The 22,042-nt window shown below is 36.2% G+C and overlaps 1 protein-coding gene across 1 annotated transcript in view; it reads left to right on the top strand.

Annotated features, from left to right (window-relative positions):
- LOC150093890 (sodium/potassium-transporting ATPase subunit alpha-like) overlaps positions 1-22,042 on the top strand; it is a 315,026-nt gene that overhangs the window by 31,582 nt on the left and 261,402 nt on the right. The window contains exons 2-3 of the mRNA XM_090412547.1: positions 11,450-11,608; positions 21,467-21,526. Of these exons, the coding sequence (XP_090268673.1) occupies positions 11,450-11,608; positions 21,467-21,526 (219 nt within the window). The remainder of the gene's footprint in view (positions 1-11,449; positions 11,609-21,466; positions 21,527-22,042) is intronic.

Below are 22,042 nucleotides of genomic sequence, written 5' to 3'. Positions count from 1 at the left end.
AAGAACTCACTAGGAATTTTCTTAACTTAATTGGCTAATTTCTTCTCATACTGCACTTTTGCTGTCTTCGCCAACTGAGTCACCTTCTTAGCATGCTCGTTGTATTCTTCATGCTATGTGGACTTTGAAAAATCAGGACTGAGATCATATGGTCATGCATGCTTTTTCATGTGCTTCTGTATTTAGAACAGTGTCCTGTTAGTTATAAATAATCTTAAAATACTATTACATGATACCTTCAAGGACTCATCACAGGAGGGTACTCACTCTAGCCCACTAGTTACACCACTCCACTCTCTATTTACATACAGTACCACAATCCATACACTTAGACTTTGACTTCCTATTCTATAGCAGAATCCAAATTTGAAGTAAATTATTATTATTAAGAGAGACCTCCAGGGAGTCAGGTACTTATCGAGGGAGGCCACATACTACACTCACCAGCTATCATACTTATTCTTGAATTCATTCACACTGCTTGCATTCACAACATCCAGTGGCAATCCATTCCAATCATGCACCATCCTATGAGAGAAAACTCTAGCCCTTACCCCTTTCTTAGTAGCATTCATTCTCAGCTTCCAAGGATTGAAACATTCCATTAACTGAAATCCTGTATTGACCCTTTCAGAAGTTTGTAATCTCAATCATATCACCTCTCTTTCTTTGGTTTGCTAGTGTCTGCAGTCTACAAATTCTTAATTTGTCTTCATAATTAGTATTCAATTATCCTGATATCAATTTTAACACTCTCCTTAGCATTCTCTCCAGTATATCAGAATCACAACAGAGACCAGACATGCACACAATAGTCCAAGTGAGGTCTTATCAAAGCCTTGTGAAGAGGCAAAATTAAACCGTTATCTTTTGAGTGTATTTACAATCTTTGCTTCTTTACAATCTATAAACTTCAACTTCCTATCTACTAACACTCCAAGAACCTTGCCTCATCACTTTCTTCTAGCACAATCCCACCAATTTAATATGACATTGGATATCTAATCATGCCGAAGTGAAACTTTTCATTTACTGACATTGAACTGATATCCATTTTCCCATGCCCACAGTTCCAGTCTATTCAAATCATTCTGCAAATACTGCATATCAACAGCATTCCTGATTATCCTACCTATCTTTTCATCATCATCAAGTAGCTGTAGGTCGTTTGTCAAATCCTTCCCAATATCATTAATGTACAGATTGAATAACAGTGGACCAAGCACTGATCTTTGTGGTACACCACTGGTTATCTTAAATCTGCAGACTCGCATCCCCCTTATACCACTTTTTGATATCCATCCTGTTATCTACGCTAATATTCTATAACCCAAACTCATATTCTCCAATTTATGCAACAGTCTACTGTACGCCCACAGATGCGAGACACTTTGACACTTCTGTACATGTCAGAAGGAGAATCCATTCCGATATTATGGTGATCATTGAATAATAAACACTCGGCGTGGGATGAGTGTTTATTATTGTATGTCGGAAAATTAGCTTTTCTTTTATGAACATTCTAGTTCTTAAAGTGGTAATTATTTTGCTTGTACAACAGTTGGAAAATTTATATATAAAGCACATGACTTCGTGTGTTGGTGGCCAATTCATGCATCCTTTATTTCTCTCTCCCCTTTAGCATGAATTGATTATTCTTGGCACAAAGCCATCTATGAAGTGTGGTCGTGCAATTCCATGCTGTATTCTGTCAAAAGCCTTAGCAAAATCCAAAAGTATCATGGTGTATCCATTCCACCTGTCTAGTTCAATGATAACATTGTTATAGAATGTGAGCAAGTTGCTAAAACATGACTTTCCTATAGTAAACCCATCTTGCTCATTGCAAAGTACAGATTCACTGTCAACCCATTTCTGAATGCAAATCCAATTTTTCCAAAATCGTCACCTCCACTCTTGAGATACTAATTGATTGATAATTGGATGCATCAGTCTTTGCACCACCCTTGTGCAATGAAATTACAATAAATTCTTTCCATTCCTGTGAAATCTTCCCTGTTCTGAGACTCATATTAAACAGCCTGGTCAAAGGAATAGCCAATTCAGCTGAACACTCTTTTAGCACACATGCTGATATCCCATCAGTCCCTGTTGCTGAATTCTTATATAATCAGTTTGTGCAACAGCTCTAATACCTCGTCCTCATACACCTGAGTTTTTTCATCCAGTGAAGAGGTAGCAGTGAGCTCAATGTTGCATACACCAGGTTGATAGCTTTTAACAAAATGGGCACTCATTAGTTGGCCAACCTTTTCTGCATCTGTAATCCTCAGGTCATCTTCGTTTAGAAGTTATTCTTTCATATTCATTCTTTCTTTTACTTGCAGCATATCGATAGAATTCTTGTGGGTTGTCTTTAGCACATGCAGAGCCAGTTTCTTTTTATACTCAGACTTTACTTTTCATACAGCATTCATGCCTATTCTAGCCTGCTGCTTATAATTTTCATAATGGACATCATCCTTATGCACATGGTATTCCTTCCACATCATCCTTTTCTTATGAATCTCTTGCTTAATAAGATTACAATCCATTTGACTCCTACCCTATTTATTCTTCAAACTCCTGGGACACAGGCGTTTGAAGAATAAATTCTGTCACATTGTGATATCACATCATTTAAGTATTGTTTAAATGCTTCCCATCAAGCAACCAATCCCATTCCACTGAACTCAGTATACTCCTCAGTTGGTCATAATTTTCTGCTTTGTAGTTCAGCGTGTAACCTTTTCTGAATGGAACATTCATAAACTTAGTCACTTCCCAAGTGAGTACCGTATGATCACTATCACCAACTGGAGGCAGAATAGTTACATCTTTAACTGAAATACCCTCTGACACTATAATCAAATCTAATACTCTTTGACCTAGAGTTCCTTCTGTCACATGCTGCTTGTGGAAGTTGTCCCACAACAGCGTAATAAATGCATTTTCATTCTTCTCATGTGATTCTACTGCTACACAATCAATATTTGGATAATTAAAGTCTTCCATTATGATTACTCTTTTCGTGCTTATCTTTTTTATTTGATGATGCATTTCTTCATCACTCCACCAGGTCTGTAACAATGCCCGACTATGTAATTGATCTTGTTAGATTCCACCTCACACCAGATGGCTTCAGACTCATTGCAGCATGAAATATTGTTAGTAGTAGTACTACAATCATTATTCTCAACTCTAACTGGATTCAAGTCATCCAATATCATTAGCAGATTCCTATCCTCTCTATCCTTCCTAAAAATACTGTGCCCATGACACTCCATACCAGTTAGTAGGTCTGATTCTGATAACCAGATCTCACTAATACCTGCAATCTGAGGTCGCAATATATTGACTAAGGCTACAAACTCTATACTTTTTGTTTCTGATACTCCTAGCACTCATGTCTAGACAGTATTCTATGTTTAAGTTCTTTTGTATACTCTTGTCTGCAGTCTGCTTGACACAGATGGATAACTTGCAGATCTCTATTCTTCTGTAGTGCCTTATACACGTAGACATCCTTGCACACATTTGATGGGTCCGAACCAGACAAACATAGTCGAAATCATTCTCTCCTTGTCAACATTTCCATGACTAGGTCTGTTCCCGTCATTAACACAGTTATATAACATTGTTGCTCTTACACTCACATTCTCAGCATTCCTTCCTTCATAATTAGCTTCCCTGACTGAAATTTGTTAACAGGTTTGGAAGAAAATATACTGGCCTAGAGATTGGAAAACATCAGTATTTCATTCCAGTCCCAAAAAAAAATCAGTGCCAGAGATTGTAATAATTATAGAACCATCACTTTAATTTCACATGCAAGTAAAGTTATGCTGAAAGTGATCCAACAAAGGTTGGAGCCATATGTGAATAGAGAAATACTGCAAGAGCAGGCAGGCTTTAGGAGAGGTAAAGGAACTAAAGACTAAATAGTAAACATGAGATGGATTATGGAAAGAACAAGAGAATTTCAGAAGGAAGTATTGATTTGTTTTAATGATTATAAGAAAGCTTTTGATTATATGGATCACAACAGACAGTAGATTGTGATGAGATCAATGGGAATCTGAACATCTAATTCTCTTGATGAGAGAGCTGTGTGAACCAAGAAGCTTCATTAAAAACAGTCTTTGGAGAAATAGTTTTTGAGTGGAAAAGGGGGCACAGTAGGGTTGTATACTGTTGTCCTACCTCTGTAATATTTATAGTGAATGTGTTATGAGAATGGCTGATTTAGACAAAGATCTCACTGGAATTAAGATTGGTGGTAGGAAAATAAATAATTTAAAATTTATCTAAAAAATCTAAAGAAGATCTGGAGTGGCTGATTGTATTGGTTAAGATGGAAAGTAACAAAGGTAGGCTTAATTGAAACATCAGCAAAACAAAAGTGATGGCTTCTGGCAATGTAAATGAATTTATAATTGAGGGAGATAAAATAGAAATCATTGAAAGTTATGATTTACTAGAGTCCAGAGTCAGAAATGATAGTAAATGGGAAGTCGAAATTAAAAGAAGGATAGTCATGGGAAAAAAAATGATGTTAAACCTAGCAAAAATAAAGAAAGATAGAGGTGTGATTAAGGCCATGAAAGTTACAATTGTGAAAGCTGGATTATTAAGAACAAAGATAGAAAGCGAATTGATTCATTTCAATTATGGATGTGGAGGACACTATTAAGAATCTCGTGGACTGCAAGAATAACCAATAAGGTTTTAGAGAATATAAAAAAAAGACCAAATGCTTCTTGGAGGCGATGATCGCTATGCAGAAGTTGATGTAATTTGGAAATATTATGCGAGCTGATGAATCATTGTAAAAGGCAGTTATGTTGGGGAAGATTGAGGGAATGAAAAGAAGAGGAAGACCACAAATGAGTTGGATGGACAACATAAAAGAATTTATCATCTGAACTTACAATTGTTGAAAGAAAGGATAAGAGGCCGAGTAGGATGGAGAGCCTTTGTTCATAACATCACCAAGTTGAAAACGACTGGATGCACATAACAACAAATGCATACAGAGATGGGATCTTGCTCATTCTGCTGAAGCTCTCTAGATAAGTCTCCCAGATTTTTGATACAGTGAGGAAGCCATGTTTATTTAAATTTGGAGAATGTTGTAGCCATATTTATTTAAATTGATAAAGAAAATAATTGTCTGCCCTTCCTTGACTCAGACTACCCAGATTACTTCTTCAAAATCTCTTCATCTTCTTGAACCAGTTGACCAAATCTGTGCACACTAGTCCATATGTGGCCTAATCATAGCCTCATACAATGAAACTAGAACCTCCTTATTTCTACAAGTTAGTGTTCTTGCCATCATTACAGAATATGTTGTGATGTCCTCACTGTTTTGGCAAGATGTCCTCAAAATTTCAGATCCCAAGATCTCTTATTTCTTCCACTTCCTAACAATATATCCCCACCAAGCATAAATTCTACATCCCCATCTTTGTTTCTCAAATTATTAAATCTTACATTTTGCAACATTGAACTGCCATCCATATTCCCATGCCCAGTCACTCAATCTATTCAAGTCTTGTAAGGCTGGAACATCTGTTCTACTCTTCATAGTTCGTTCCAACTTTGCATCATCTTCAAACAACTGAATATTCCCACCCAAATCTTCCCCAGTATTATTAACATACAGGTTAAACAGCAGTGGCCCTACAACAGACCCCTGAGATACACCATTAGTGATATATCTCAGTGCCCCCCTCTGTGATATTGCTCCCCCTTACACAACTTGTTGATATCTATCAGAGAGCCAATCTCCAATCCAGTATACTAACCTAATATCCAACTCCATCCTTTCTAGTTTGACTATCAGTTTATCATGCAGTAATTTATCAAAAACCTTTGCAAAGTCTGAGTATACTGCTCTCCCACTTCCAATGTTGCTGTCACCTTATCGTAACAAGTAAGTACATTACTAAAACATGATCTCCCTTTAGCAAATCTGTGCTGTCCATCAGAGATAATACCATTGTTGTCAACCCAATTCTGGACCCTGATTCTTACCAGCCTTTCCAACACTTTTAACTACACCTGACACACAGATAGGCCTATAACTTGATTTTTGTCTCCTCCTTTATTGAAGTGATACAATCTTGCCCCCCTTCTACTCCTTTGGAACTTGATCTGATGTCAAACTCATGTTAAAGAAGTATGTCAAGGCACGTGTCAACTCTCTGGCACATTCCTTCAAAATATGCTGTGATATATCAAGTCCCATGGCCTTATTAATATCAAGTTTGCTTAATTCCTTATATACCTCTTTCTCACTCATAGTCAGTCTCTCTCATCCACTGCTCTTAAACTCTCCATGATGTCACACTCACAAGGATGAAAGACCTTTATGAACTGCTCATTACATATCTCGACTGTATCCTCTGCAGCAGTTGTCCTTATACCATTTTCTCCTATCAATGCCATCCTATCATCATTGTTATTTTTGCTGACTACCTATTGAGAGAAAACTCCTTGGGATCTTATTTTCTTTTTTTTTTTTTTTTTTTCTCTTTTTCCCTTCATTTGCTAAGTGCTGCTCATACTGAACTTTTGTTACTCTTACCAACCAACCAAGTCACCTTCCTTGCCTGTTCTTTGCATTCCTCATGGAATTGATTACCAGTCTTCTTATGTTGCCTTCATAATGCCTTTTTTTCTGTGTATTGCATGCTTAATCTTTTCATTCATCCATTTCCTGTCTACCTTATTTAAGCTTCTGGCCTTAACAGTACATTTAGGCATTGCTTCTACTAGGTAGTTACTGAATATCACCCACGCAGCATCGATCTCCATTCTGTCCAACTCTTCATTCCATGCTACACCTGCAAGTTGTCTCTTGAGCTTCTCATAATCACCAGCCTTATAGTTTCACATATACCCTTTCGTCACTGAAACCCTCACACTGCTGGCAACCACCCAGGTAATCACTTTATGGTCACTCACCACTGGAGGGTGATTTGACACCTCATTTATGACATCCTCTGAGGTGATCAAATCCAAGACCTTCAATCCTCATGTGTCCTCTGTTTCATTCTGCCTTGGGATAGTTGTCCTTGGAAAACTAGAAACTCATTTTCTTTACTTCCAGTTGTTATCATCATTATCATCCCAGTCTATATTGCCATAATGAAAATCACTCATAGTGATCGTCCTTTTCTTATTTGCTTGGCTAATTTGCTTATACATTTCCTGGTCACTACCCTCCACATTACCAGGTCTATAGCAACATTCAACAAAGTATTTCATTCTGTTCACCTCTATCTCACACCATACTGCCTCAAAACCATTACCACTATTTCCCCCCTTTGCATCTCTACCTTGTATGGACATACTATTTTTCTATCATAATAGCACTCCACCTTCCTTTTTATCCTTTGTATCTTCATGAAATACATTGTACCCATACATCTCTATTCTTGTCAGGATGTCATCCTCATCCAACCATGTCTCACTTATTTCAACAATTTTTGGATGAACAAACTCAATCAATGCAACCGTTTTATTTCCCTTGTTTCTGATACTTCTAGCATTCGTATATAAACATAACTCCTTGGATCTATAATTAGTTTCACTGATACCATTTATTAGATGTGACTTTTCCATACTTTCCTCGAGCTATTTCTTTTTCTCCATACTTATCCCAGAAACTTCTTCAAATTCAACTGTTTCCATTTCCCTTACATCTCAGGTCCCTTTCTTTCCCTTCTTGTCTACACATGCATTCGCTTCCTCTTGGAGCATCAACTTTTCTCATGCTGTGTTCCTATATCAGTGATATAGGAAATGATTTGGCAAGAAATATTCAGTTGTTTGCTGATGATGTTAAACTGGGAGGAGCAATGGTAAATGAATGTAATGCAGGAAGACTTAAACAGACAAGCAGTGTGGGCAAAGGTACATGGCTGCCAGTTTAGGGAGGAGATCGGAAGCTGTGTATTATATTGATGGAACTGAACTGCAGAAAATTGAGGTCAGGGACTTGGGTGTGATTATGGATAGGGAGTTGGTTTAGAGGGCATGTTGCAAAAGTAATCAAAAGGCATATCAGATTATGTGGTTGTTAAAGAACACCCTAACAAGCAGGGATAGCGAGATTATTGTTTCCCTATCATAAAGCAACATCCAGACTACTGTGCACAGATCTGTAACCCCGAATTCCATGGGGATGAATTTCTGGAGAGGATCCAGAGACTAGTGATGAAGATTGTGGCAGGTCTGTGGAATGCTCAATATGATAATAATTTGACAATGTTCAAAAATTAGCGGATAGGCAAAAAAGAGGAGACATGATAGAAACATTTAAATTATTAAAGGAATTTTTACGGGATTGACACTGAAGACTTTTTCAATACATGACAAGAAGGCAGAGAACAAGGGGTCACTAGCGGAAGTTGTGCAAGAGTGTGGTTAGCAAGGGTGTTAAGGACTAAATTTTTTGCTTGGAGGGTGATAAATGGATGGAATGGGTTGTCACAGGTGATTGTGAGTGCTTCATCAGTGAATGAGTTTAAGAAGAGGTATATAGGTATTGTGTGAATAATTGATTTTCCACGGAGTCTTCTGACTTTATGCAGATACCTCATCATCATCAAATTCCTGCCATGTACCCTCAAGGGGTGTACAGGATATGATAGTACTACATGAAAAAAATTACATCATTATTAATTTCCTATCTACAATTTTCCTCCAAATCAGTCTGTTACTTGTCAAGACTCCAACATTATCAGATCTTATATTTCTATCGTCTAAAGCATTTTGTACCGTATCAATCCACCTATATCTTGGTCTTCCTCTGGGTCGTTTTGCTGCCAACCTGGCAGAGAACACTTGTTTTGCTAATCTTTCCTCGCCCATTCTGTTTAAGTGACCATACCACCTAAGATTAGCTCTGCTAATGCATTCCTGGATGCTGACAATGTCAAGTTCTTTCCTAATGTCCTCATTTTTAATATGATATTGCCATTGATGCCATCTGTTCATGCCTATAATCTTTCTCAGGACTCTCACATCTGTGGTCTCTAGTCTTTGGTCAAGTGTTTTACTTCTGACCCAGCTCTCAGATCCATAAGTTAAAACTGGTTTGAACACTGTCTTGTACACAGCTAATTTAGTGTTCCGATTAATTTCTCTCTTATTCCATATGAATTTATTCAATTGACTTCCCACCATACCAGCTTTGCTGATTCTGTTGTCTATTTCTATATTTAATTTACCATCTTCAGTAAAAATTGTGCCTAAATAGCTGAAATGTTTTATTTGTTCCACAGGTTCTCCATTCACAACACAGTTGATATTTTCAATGATTCTGCCTATTTTCATTGTCTTTGTCTTTTTATTGCTGACCTTCATACCATATCTATTAAAACAGCTATTCAATTTAGTCAGAGAATCTTGCAGACTTGTAGCAGATTTATTTAGAAGTATAAGATCATCTGCATAAAGCAAAGAGCTGACATTAACATCTCCAATTTTGATATCATGTTTAATACCACTTTCCTTCATAATGTGATCCATATAGATAATGAATAACAGAGGGGATAATGTACATCCTTGTCTCACACCAGATTTAACATTAAACCATCTTCCTGTACTTCCTTCAATTCTAACTGCTGACTTACAACTCAAATAAAGACTAAGTATTGCTTGATATAATGCCCCATTAACACCATATAACTGCAGCGTATTGAATAGCTTCTCTCTTGGCACCTTGTCATATGCCTTTTCCAGATCGACAAAACTTAAATACAGATCTTTGTTATATTACCATGCTTTCTCGACTATTTGTCGTAAAGTGAAGATCTGATCCTGACAGCCTCTATTTGGCCTGAATCCAATTTGTTCTTCACCAAGCTTTTCTTCCACAATTCTTCTCAACCGTTTCTCAAGTATACTTGCATAGATCTTGCCAGGAACACTCAGTAGGGAAATAACTCTGTAATTCTCACATTCAGTTTTATTTCCCTTTTTATATATGGGTACTATGAGAGCACTACTCCAATCATCGGGAATTCATCCCTCTGTCCAGGCTTTCTGAACTATGCAGTGCAGCCACTGTAAGACTCTTATACCACCATACTTCAGCATTTCTGGTCGAATATCATCTACTCCTGCTGCCTTTCCACATTTCAAGCCTTTGATGGCTTTTTCTACTTCTAGTATGGATATGTATTCCTGACTGCATGCCTGGTCAGTGTTTTTTACCACTGTGCTGTCATCACTGCTTGTTTCATTTAGCAGTTTTTCAAAGTAATTACTCCATACTTCAAGGATATCTTTTTCTCCCGTTTTCATGTCACCTTTATCATCTCTAATTCCTTTTACAGCACTCTTTCCTCCATTCTTAAGCTTCTTCAACAACCTCCAGAATATTTTGCCACCTTCTTGATATTTATTTTCTATGTTCTTGCCAAAGTCCTCCCATGACTTTTGTTTAGCTAGTTTTACACAGTGTTTAGCATTCTTGCATTTGTCTCTATATTCTCTAAGAGCACAAGCTGACTTATTTGACAGGAACTTTTGGTATGCTTTCTTCTTTTCCTTCACTGCCTCTTTAACTTCCTGTATCCACCAGGGAGTTCTGATTTTTTTATCCTTACAGATAACCTCACCACATGCCTCTCTGGCAGAATCAATCAATGTTTTCTTCAGAGTTTGCCACCGAATCTCCAAGGTTTGATTCCTGTTCTCAAACTCTTTCATTTTTCTTCAATAATCTTTGTGTATTTTAGCCTACAGTTCACATCTGAGAGCTGCTCAACTTTTATTCGCTTTAAAACTTTCTTACATGTTCTTTTCAATATGAAATTCAATTTTATCCTGCTCAAGACTAAATAGTGATCATATAATAATAATAATAATAATAATTACAATAATAATTACATGTATAATAATACATGTAAAACCTGTATAATAATAATTACATAAAGAGTAAAACATCTGGACCCACATTCTTCAAAGAAGAGCAACAATGGACAAAAGAATAACTAGATTGGATTCTATGAGAGGAAAAATAACCACAATGCTCACTAAATTCATAATAGATTGATGAAATCATACATCCATCAAGAATGAGTGGCATGGGGAAGAATAGCCATTGACAGTGTTGAAGTCATCTTGTACCAGCCCTCATCCACTAGTGGATTTGCTAATAGCCAATGATGGAAGTGGAGGGAGAACACCCTAAGTCCTTGGGAAAATTTTATAATAATGAATGATCCTACTTAGTTTGTTCTCCCCTATACTACTTATTCAGTTATCTTTAGATTGTTTTAATTTAGGAACTTAGATACCAACACAGGTATTAGTCTTTAGTCTTTTCATTATTTTACATCTCATTTGCAGAAAACAAATATCATTTTGATTATTCTCAGAAATGTTATCCATTTATATTATGTTTAATTTGTAATACTTTTCTTTGTAGCTTGCTCGGTCTGACAGCTACCGTGTAGCTGTTACACCAAGTATTCCTGATGATGGAAGAACTCCAGATGGGAAGCCTAAGTCGTGGCGAAAGCGGCCAGCTGGGAAGGGTAAGAAAGGAAAGCCAGATTTGGATGAACTCAAGCAGGAAGTTTCTATGGTAAATTCATTTTAAAGTGACTGCAGTGTTTATTCTGCTTGCTTTAAATCTTATTGCTGTCTGTATTTTAAAACTGGATTGGTATTAAACATTTGTCTGAATTAGATGTACTGGCATAGGTAAATTATTCTAATGAAATCGTGTGCTCTGCTGAGGCTTAAAAAGACAGGTGATCCCAAATCCCAATCATATATAGAAATTTAATTTCCATAACTTGGAAGAATTGGTTTGCTTCCGATATCTGTGTGAATTAACCTTTAGTTATCACATGGCCACCCTCATTGGTCAAGATGGCTTTCCAGCCATCAGACTGTGGGTTCAGAATCCTCCTGTGAGGTTTATGCTTACTTAGAGTGAAGAACCAGGAGGAAAATGGCAGAACTAAGTCTAAGCTGTGTTCGTTATGGCAAGATTATAGAGATTACTACTACAACCTTAACTTGAATTTCCTGGTGTTTCAACCTTCATATTCTGATCCTGGCGTGTGTGCGCGCGCGCGCGCACACACACACACACACACACACACACACACACACACACACACACACACACACACACACACACACACACACACACACACACACACACACACACACACAGAGAGAGAGAGAGAGAAGCTACATTACAATTCATACAAAATGTTGAAGTGTTGCTAATTTAGTCAACTGTTATACCTGACCTCTGGTGTAAAAATAGGCCAGAGATCAAATTGTCATTATCATTTAATGAAAAATAACAGTAAATGCTAGAGCATTATGAGGCTACCAATTGCATTAATACTTCATAAAAATGCATCTATTTTAGAGGTGTCATGCTTGACTGGAAACTCTTATGTTTCAGGTGAAGAGATATATTCAGAATAAAGATTAAGGAGTAGGAGATATGAGGTGCATCCTAATATACAGGGATGGTTATCTGGTTCTGATGTAGAGCCTCTGTAGCTTGGTTGGAAAGACCTGGATTCAAATTCTTTGTAGGACGCAAAGAACCTTTATCAGGAATTTTCAGTAAAAATGAGTTGTTTGGTCTAATACAGAGTTGGCAGGGTTTTTCTCCTGAATACTTGGGTTTTCATTCTACAGTCAGGAGAACATATGCAATTTACATACAAAGCATGCTATTGGTATAGGGCTAAACCACTTTATCCTAGAAATATGGTTATGAAATGTAAGGATACTTAGGTTGTGGATGCTTAAGGGCCTTTTAGAACCATTGATAATGATCTGGATCTCACCAGGATTATCATCCATACTTTTGACACATCCAAACCTCTAACATATAAAAGTGGGATATCTCAACTGTCCTGTTAGACCAGTGGTTCTTAACCTTGGGTGTGTGCACCACTGGGGGTGCGAGAAAACATTTCCAGGGGTGTGAGAAAATTTTCTAAATTTTCGATGGAAACTACCACCTGCGAGAAACTAGTGAATGCTACATCGACTTTTGGGACCCCCACTCCTATCCTCTCTACCTTTTGCCTCAACGCATCGCACTTACCAGCACATGCAGTACAATAAGAAACTGGTTGATATGTGCACGTGTTTGCATACTCTGAGTACGAGCGGTAACGAGGTGGTTTGACGCAGAAACGAATACTAATTTTCTTTAATTTACCAACATTAATCAGTGACTAAAGCCCATACTGGATACGATCAATTGATTATATTTAGGTTTTCTGCAAATTTTGAAAAATCATAATTATTATTTTATTGATTGTAGTAACCCTCGTTATGTCGATAAAATGGCAATGGAAAGACAATTATGTTGCTTATGGATTCACTCGTACAACAGAAAAAGATGGTATGCAATGACTACAATGCATTTTATGCTGCAAAATATTTTCAAACTCCAATCTTAAACTGTCAAAGTTGTTAGAGCATTCACCACCATGCTAATTCTGCAGGACATACTCTTAACATCTTGAAGTATAAGAAGGCACAATTTGATACCAACGGTACTATCACAAAATTTGACGTTGCGGCAGTTCAAAAGCCCTTGTTAGAAGCTTCTTATCAAGTGACATATCTGTGCTAAGAAAAGAAAAGGTCATACAATAGCTGAGGAATTGGTAAAACTATGTGCACTTGAAATTGCAAAAATTGTATTGGTTCTGAAGCACAAAGGAAAATTCAGCAGATTCCGTTATCGAACAATGTGATTCGCGCATTCAAGATCTCAGTGTTGATATTTTACTGCAAGTAGAAGAAGATAGAAATGAAGAAATACAGATGTGGTATATTGGTTATTTCAGAAATGAGATGGACATTGTCAGGAGAATCAAATGGTGGAAGAGTTCTCTGGTCAGGAAATGAAAGTAAGCATGAAGCAGGGTGTAGGTTTCCTGCTAAGTAACAAGGCCTGTAAGGCAATGATAGGATACAAACCAGTTAGTGAAAGAATAATGGTTGCAAGATTCAGTGCCCAACCATTTAATATCACAACCATTCAAATATATGTGCCCACTGCAGAGAGTGCAGATGAAAACATTGAGAGATTTTACAGGAATCTACAACTAGTAATTGATGAAGTGCCAAAGCAGGATATACTCATCATTGGAGGAGACTGGAATGCAAAGATTGGCAAAAATAACACAGGGTGGGAAAAGGTTATGGGAAAATTTGGATATGGAGAAAGAAATGAACGTGGAGAGATGCTTCTGGAATTTGCCATGGATAACAACCTGATGATTTGCAATACCAAATTCCAACAAAAAGATTGTCGTAAATGGACGTGGTGCTCCTTCGATGGCAAACACAGGAATATGATTGACCTAATATTAATAGACCAGAAATGGAGAACCTCAGTTCAATATTGCAGATCATTCCAAGGAGCTGATATTGATTCGGACCACAGCTTGGTGATTGTGAATATAAGACTTAAACTGAAACAGAAGTACAAAGGAAAGTTACATAAAGCTAGAGACATCTCAAAACTAAATGAAGACAGGCTAAGAACAGCATATCAGAACATATTGGAAACTAAGCTTAAGACCCCAAGTGAAAAACAAAATATAAATACAGGAGCAGAATGACTAACTACAGTGCTAAAAAAAGCTGTAGAGGAAGTAATTCCTGAAAGTGAAAAGATCAACAAGAAATGGATAACTCAGGAAACCATAAAATTGGTACAAGAGAAAAAAGAACTGAAACTTAAAAGAGATGATTCAGAGGCAGCAGATGAGTTATAGCAGCAAGATCTGATAAAGCCAAATGGTTGGAGGACCAGTGCAAAGACATTGAACAGTACTATGGAGAACACAAAACTAGAGAGGTCTACAAACTTATAAGAAATGTCAATAGGAAGTGGCAAACAAGATCAATAGCAATCAAAGATGAAAATGGTAAAGTATTGATGGACAAGACAGAAATCATACACAGATGGGCAAGATGTTGCAGCGAACTATATAAAAATCAACTAAATGATACTGCCACAGAAGTAATCAAAGAACTAAAAGAAATCTCTCCACCAGCAGAGATCTTTGAAAATGACATCTTGGAAGGGGGGGGGGGGGGATGAATAAGGCTATAAAACATCTCAAGAATAACAAGAGTCCTGGAAATGACAACATAATAGGCGAGATGCTAAAATATGGGGGAGAATGTTACAAAAGAAATACATAGGCTATGTAATGAAATATGGAGATCAGGGTATGCTCCCGAAGAGTGGAAAAAATCTGTCTTGATTGTTCTTCATAAGAAAGGCAGTGCTTTAGAATGCACCAATTACAGAACTATTGCATTAATGAGTCATCTTGGCAAAGTGCTGATGAAAATACTAACAGAACACCTGAAGGGGCATATGGAGGCACATCTTCCGGATGAGCAAGCCGGATTTCAACAAGATCGAAGTACAGTGCAACAAATACTTGCACTAAGACTAATAGCAGAGAAGGCTCGAAGGAAGAACAAAAAAGATATATTGCTGTTTCATGGACTTCCAAAAAGCATTTGATAATATTAACCAAAATATAACATGGGCTGTCTTGGAATCCTATGGTGTGGACAATAAATTGATCTGCCTGCTGAAAGATATAAACAGCCAAGCACAAGCAAAAATCAGAATAGCAGGTGAGACTGGAGATTGGTTTGCCACTAGTCAAGGCACAAGACAAGGGGGCCCAATATCACCAATCATCTTCATCACACATCTGGGAAGAACACTAGATAAAGTTAAAGAAGGTGGAGGCATTTCAATAAATGGCATGAGAATAAACTACCTCTGCTTTGCAAATGACATCGTCCTGATTGAAGAAGATGCAGCAAGGCTGGAGCAGACATTGCAAACACTATACACAGAAGTAAAAAGATATGGACTAAATGTCAACTTTGAAAAAACTAAAACAACGATATTCAGACAACACGAGGTACTGAACAGAGTTACGATAGACAGATTTCAACTGGAAAATATAGAACACTTCACATATCTTGGATGCCACATGACGCATAACTTGGACCCCAAAAAAGAGATAAAAATTAGAATAGCCAGAGTAACAACTATTTTAAAAGCCATGGACAAAATATGGAAGAGCCGAGCTATAAAGATGCAAACTAAACTGCGCATTGTAGAAACCTGTATCTTCAGCAACATGCTGTATGGATGTGAGGCCTGGGTACTCCTGAGAGAATCTGAAAGGAGGATATTGGCATTTGAAAGGAAGTGCTATAGGAAGATCTTGAGAATAAGCTGGATACAGAAAGTGAACAATGAGGAAATCTTCAGACGAATATAACCAAAAGAAAACCTGATCCAGAAAATTATCAGAAGGAAACTACGTCTATTTGGCCATATATGTAGAATGAGTGATGAGAGAAAATTAAAAACATTGCTGTTTGTAATGATTTAAGGAAAGAACAAAAGAGGAAGACCAAACAGAGAATGGGACAATGACATAGTCAAATGGTGCAGAAACTCTATACACAAATTGAGTCATCTTGCACAAAACAGAATGCAATGGAAGAATCATATCAAGATGGCAGCAGACACCTACAGGCATTGGACCCATGGTTGTTGATGATGATGAGTAGAAGATATCAAAGCCAGTCCTCTAAACGTGAGTATTCAACTGGACGAGTCAACTGATGTTGATAATTGCAGTCAGTTGTTGGTATTTGTGCGATACATTAAGGAAAAAGAAATGTTGGAAGAATTTTTATTTTGTGAGTCACTGGAATTGATGACAAAAGGAATTGATGTTTTCAATCATATTAAAACTTTTTTTGAAACATCAAATACCCATGAATGTGATAGGTTCAATTTGCAATGATGGTGTCCCTGCAATGTTGGGCAAAAATTCTGGATTTTTTTCATACATCAAGACAGAAATACCGCAAGTTACAATAACGCATTGCATGTTGCACCATCATGCACTTGCATCGAAAGCTTTGCCAGAGAATTTAAAACAACACTTAACTACTGCAGTAAATGTAGTGAAGTATATCCGAGGACGAGCGCTTAATCGTTGTATCTTTCGTGCTTTGTGCGAAGAAATCAGTGCTGTTCATACTGTGCTTCTTTATCACACTGAAGTACGGTGGCTCTCCAAGGGCTGCATGCTAAGCAGGGTTTTTGAATTGCACGAGGAAATTATACAGTTTGTGATTTAGTTAAAGCTTTTGAAAAAAGAGAAGCAATACTTCGACTAGTCTACTTAGCAGATATATTTAGCCACCTGAATGAATTAAACACATCAATGCAAGGATTTGGTAAGAACATAATAAGAGCTAGTGAAAAATTATCTTCATTTATTGAAAAATGTTATTATGGCTATACTCCTACAACTTATGATCCCACTGCGAATGGCAACCCACCTGTCAAGAGAATTATCAGGGACAATCACTAAAAGAAAAACTACCACATGTTTGCACAGAAAAAAAATGGATAATTCTGTATCCATTGAATGTAAATGAAACCGAAGAACTGAATCCCTACCCACCCTTATATATTTCAGACACATCAAAACTTTTCCAGGGGAAGAAAATTGATTTTCTCAATTGAATTTTTGTCATTTGATTTGGGGATTTAGAAGGCCAGTATCCATTGGATGCTGGCTTTAAATCAAACAGATTGAGAAACAGATAAAGATAACTCCTCAACCTCTAAGAAATCTAATGTCTCAAAGCAGAATGAATAGTAAAATTGTCATGGATTCTGCCAGAATATTGAGGATATCAAGATTCTTCTGCAGAAACATAAACTCATCTGTTTGTCTGCAGGAGACATTTAAAATCCAGTGATGACCCCAAATTGACAAATTTCACTATTATTTGTAAAGACAAAACCACACATGGACCTATTGATGGATGAGTTGCTATCCTAGTGGGTAAAGATATTCTTTTCAGTGTCCAACTTAACACTGCTAGGAGTAGTAGCCATTTGCCTGTCAGTGGAATTTCAGATTACAATCTGTTCCTATTTTTTTGCTATTTTGTTCTGAATTAAATCAGTGACACTGGTAATCTTATATTGTAACTGCCTCAGCTTGTAATTCTTATTGATGACTAATAGACATGAGAAATGGATGAGGTTATACTATTATACATGTGCTTGATTGACAGTGATGACCTCTCTTAATGAGTGCCATTCTTCTACTGTTCATGTGGGATGTCAAAGAGAATATATGTTCTCTTCCCTACATGTTATTTCTCTGTAATTTGCACTACATCTTCACAGGAACCATGTTCTACTACATGGATGCTCATGAGAAAATTGACCAGGCAAATTGGAATACTTTTTCTCATCTTGCAAAATTTAATGCTGAAGCAGTCAGCTGAATATCTGGCTGCATTTCCAAAATCATTTAGATTTCCACTCTGTCCAAAGCCATTGAGTAACCCTGAGTGCCAAGTAGCCAAAAAAAAAAAAAAAAATCAAGACAGAATGGGATATATTTTGGAGATACCCTATCACATCAAATCATATGGCTTTTAAATGTTATTGGGCCAAAACATGTTTTGTTAGATGTCATTCAAAAGGTCATGGAACTGTAAAATGCAAAAAATGCAAGATAGATATAGAACACTATTTATCCATGTAATGGATAAGTAGCTGTTGAAGATGTTTAAGTTTGTAGATGTTTAGTTGTAGATGTTTAAGAAGAAACTTGGCTAGAATCTCAGCAACAGGTTTGTTATCCTGAATTTTTGATCTTGAAAGAATAAGAGAAATGATGTTGCAACTTTTCTACGAATGGGATAGAGCCATACAACCAACCACTTATTGAGGAACCAAAAAGAACACTTTCATTTTCTCATGCCAGCGTATTAGGACTAGATAACATCCATTATTAGATGATAAAACATCTCCAACCATCTTCCATTGACTTCCTTACCAAGGATGAGTTTCTGCATTTGTGATATAATTCAGTTGTCATTGATGCCATCTGTTTAATTCTCTAGTCTCAGAACTTTCTATGTGGTGTGTGTGTGGGGGGGCTCTCTAGTCTTTAATCAACCATTTTATTTCTAAACCAGATCTCAGATCTGTAAGTTAAAATTGGTTTGAACTTTTGTATATAGCTAATTTAGCATTTTGACTAATCTCTCTTATTGTACAGTATATAAATTTATGCTTCATATTTTTCATATTTAAATGTCTTTTTATTAATGAGTTTCATGCTAAATTTGTTGCTCCAGTTACTCCTGTTATACTTCAGATTTATTTAGGAGTATAACTACTGCAACATCTCCAATTTTGTTATTAGGTTTAATACCTTTCCTTCATAATGTGATTCATATAGATGATGAATAACAGTTGAAATAGTGGGAATTTTAGTCCTGCACCTGATTTTACATCAAACCATTTTCCTGTACCTTCTTCGGTTCTAATTTCTCACTTAAAACTGAAAACATTTCTCAATATATCTCATTTACCATATAATTATATTGTTTTGAATAGCTCGTTTTCTTTTTTTATGCCATTTTCAGATCTACAAAAAGTTAAGATCCATGCTATAATAAAACTTTCTCAACCTCAAAGTGAAAATCTGATCATGACAAGTCCTATATAGCCTGAACTTGTTCAGGTTTGTCTTCTTTAATTTTTCTGAGTCCCTTCTCAAGTATGATTGCATAAATCTCACCTGGACCACTGAATATGAATATTTGTTTATAATTCTCGCATTCAGTTTTACAGGTGGGTATTATAAGATTTCTACTCCGATCATCCTGAATTTGACCTGATCATTAAAAATAGTCTTTTGAATTATGTAGCACAGCTACTGTAAAATTTCTTTATATCCATATTTGAGCATTTCCAAGTCAAATATCTACCCTAGCTGCCTTTTCACATCTCAGGCTTTTGATAGTTTTTTTCTACCTTAAGTATTGATATATATATTCTGGCTTGCATTCCTCTTGAATATTTTCTACCACTGTTTTATCATGTTTGTCTTTCAAAGAAATTACTCTAGCCGTCTAGAATATGATTTCATTCAGTTTTTGTTGTCTTTAACATCTTTGATTCTTTTTACTTAGCTGCAACATCTCCAATTTTGATATTAGGTTTAATTCCACTTTCCTTCATAATGTGATTCATATAGATGATGAATAACAGTTGGAATAGTGGGAATTTTAGTCTTGAACCTGATTTTACATTCAATATCCTTTGGTTCTAACTCCTCACTTAAAACTGAAACGAAAAGTACCCTTTCCTTCATTTCTAATATTTTCAGTAGTCTGCAGTACATTCCTGATATTTTATTTTATTTTCTTAACCCTTTGAGCAGTGAATTAAAAATACCTTTCTTCTACCCTTTTATGGCATATAAATACATAAAAAAAAAATTGGGAAGGTTTCCAATGCATTACAGCATCTCTCTGCAAAAACTCAAATGTAAGTGTAAATTTACTATCGTTAAATTTTGAATGTGTATGTATTACACACACACACACACACACACACACACACACACACACACACACACACACACACACACACACACACACACACACACACACATTGCTTTACTGCTGAAAGAGTTAGGAGCCTTCTCATGACTTTTCTTGGTTACTTTTACATATAACTTAGTTTCCTACATTTTTCTCTAATGGCATCTGATTTTTTTACAAAGAAGTTTTAATATGCTTTCTTGTCAAAGATTGTCTTCTGATTTTTCTATCATTACAGACGACTTTACCTCATGTCTTCTGAAATAATGTTTTCTTCAAAGTTTGTTCTTTGCAAGTATTCCCCCCCCCCCCCCCACCAATAATATTTGTATATTTGAGTCTGCAGATCACTTCTAAGAGCTGCTCATCGTTTCATTATTTTTAAAACTATATATTTTTCTTGTCAGTATGATATTAGTTTTTATCCTGGTCAAAACTAAATAGTGATCACTCACTCACTTCTTATTTCATATCTCCTGTATACTCTTGTGTCCTGATACATGAGTATATCACTATCAACGGTAACCGTGTCAAAAAGCATTTCTTATTTGCATCTTTTCTCTATGTTAATTTGTGCATATCTTTATCTTGGTACATGAGACTAGTAATGACTGCTCTGGCCTGAATAGAAATATTTTTTTCTTTTTTTTTTTTCTTTTCCCAAAGCATTTCCATATGTCTGAGATATATTTCCTCTGCTGTTTAAATCATTGAGGGAAACAAGGGGGGCTGGCATTTTCTTTGTGTGAGCTACTATCTCCATCCATAATTCTGAAAATATCAGGTATGTTCTGTTAGTTATTCCGAATAACTGGGATATAAAATTCATCTTTAGCTGATTATACCATTTTAGTTGTATATAAGTGCTAATTAAAATTGTACATTTAATGGTAGTACTTTCTTCAGAATATTACAGAGAAAACAAAAATGAATTAATATTAACAGTTTGTTCCATTATTGTTTTGTTATTTAGGATGAACATAAAATTCCAGTTGCAGAGCTATTCATAAGACTAGGAACCAACCCAGAAACAGTGAGTAAAACTTCTGTGATACTTCAAATGCTAAGAATAAGTTTTTACCTTACAATTTTTAGGATTTATTTTGGGTTTTATTAACTCTATTTATGGTATTGACTTAATTAAGTTATACACTAAATATACCTTAATGAAGCTGCTGCCATTTTTTGTCATAGAACAATAAGATGCAATGAAATAAATGCAAACAATTCAAAATTATAATAATTAATGTTCTTTCATGGTTCTCTTGGGCTAGACTACTTTAAAATAGTTTGCGGCCATTAGGCTGTAAGTGGCCTTGATATTCTCCCAGTTTTTGCTAAACATATGCATTTATATGTTGAGGTTTGGGAAATGCTTCATTGCTAACTCCAAAAATAGTCTCTCAGACTTGTAATGGCTTTTATGTAGTACTGTATTTTTTTAATCCTGTGAATTGGTGTCCATAGGTTAGCTAATTTGCAGGCATATAAGGCACTTCATCCACTCCAGTATGGAGGGTGGAGTTTGTCCTTAAAAGAACTGATGTAG

Source organism: Typopeltis vanoorti, chromosome 23 (genome assembly GCF_054136105.1).
Source record: "Typopeltis vanoorti isolate ZY-2024b chromosome 23, IOZ_Tvanoo_1.0, whole genome shotgun sequence".
Classification (NCBI taxonomy): domain Eukaryota; kingdom Metazoa; phylum Arthropoda; class Arachnida; order Uropygi; family Thelyphonidae; genus Typopeltis; species Typopeltis vanoorti.
The sequence above is the reverse complement of the archived record's forward strand: the minus strand, read 5'-3'. Positions and strand labels throughout refer to the sequence as shown.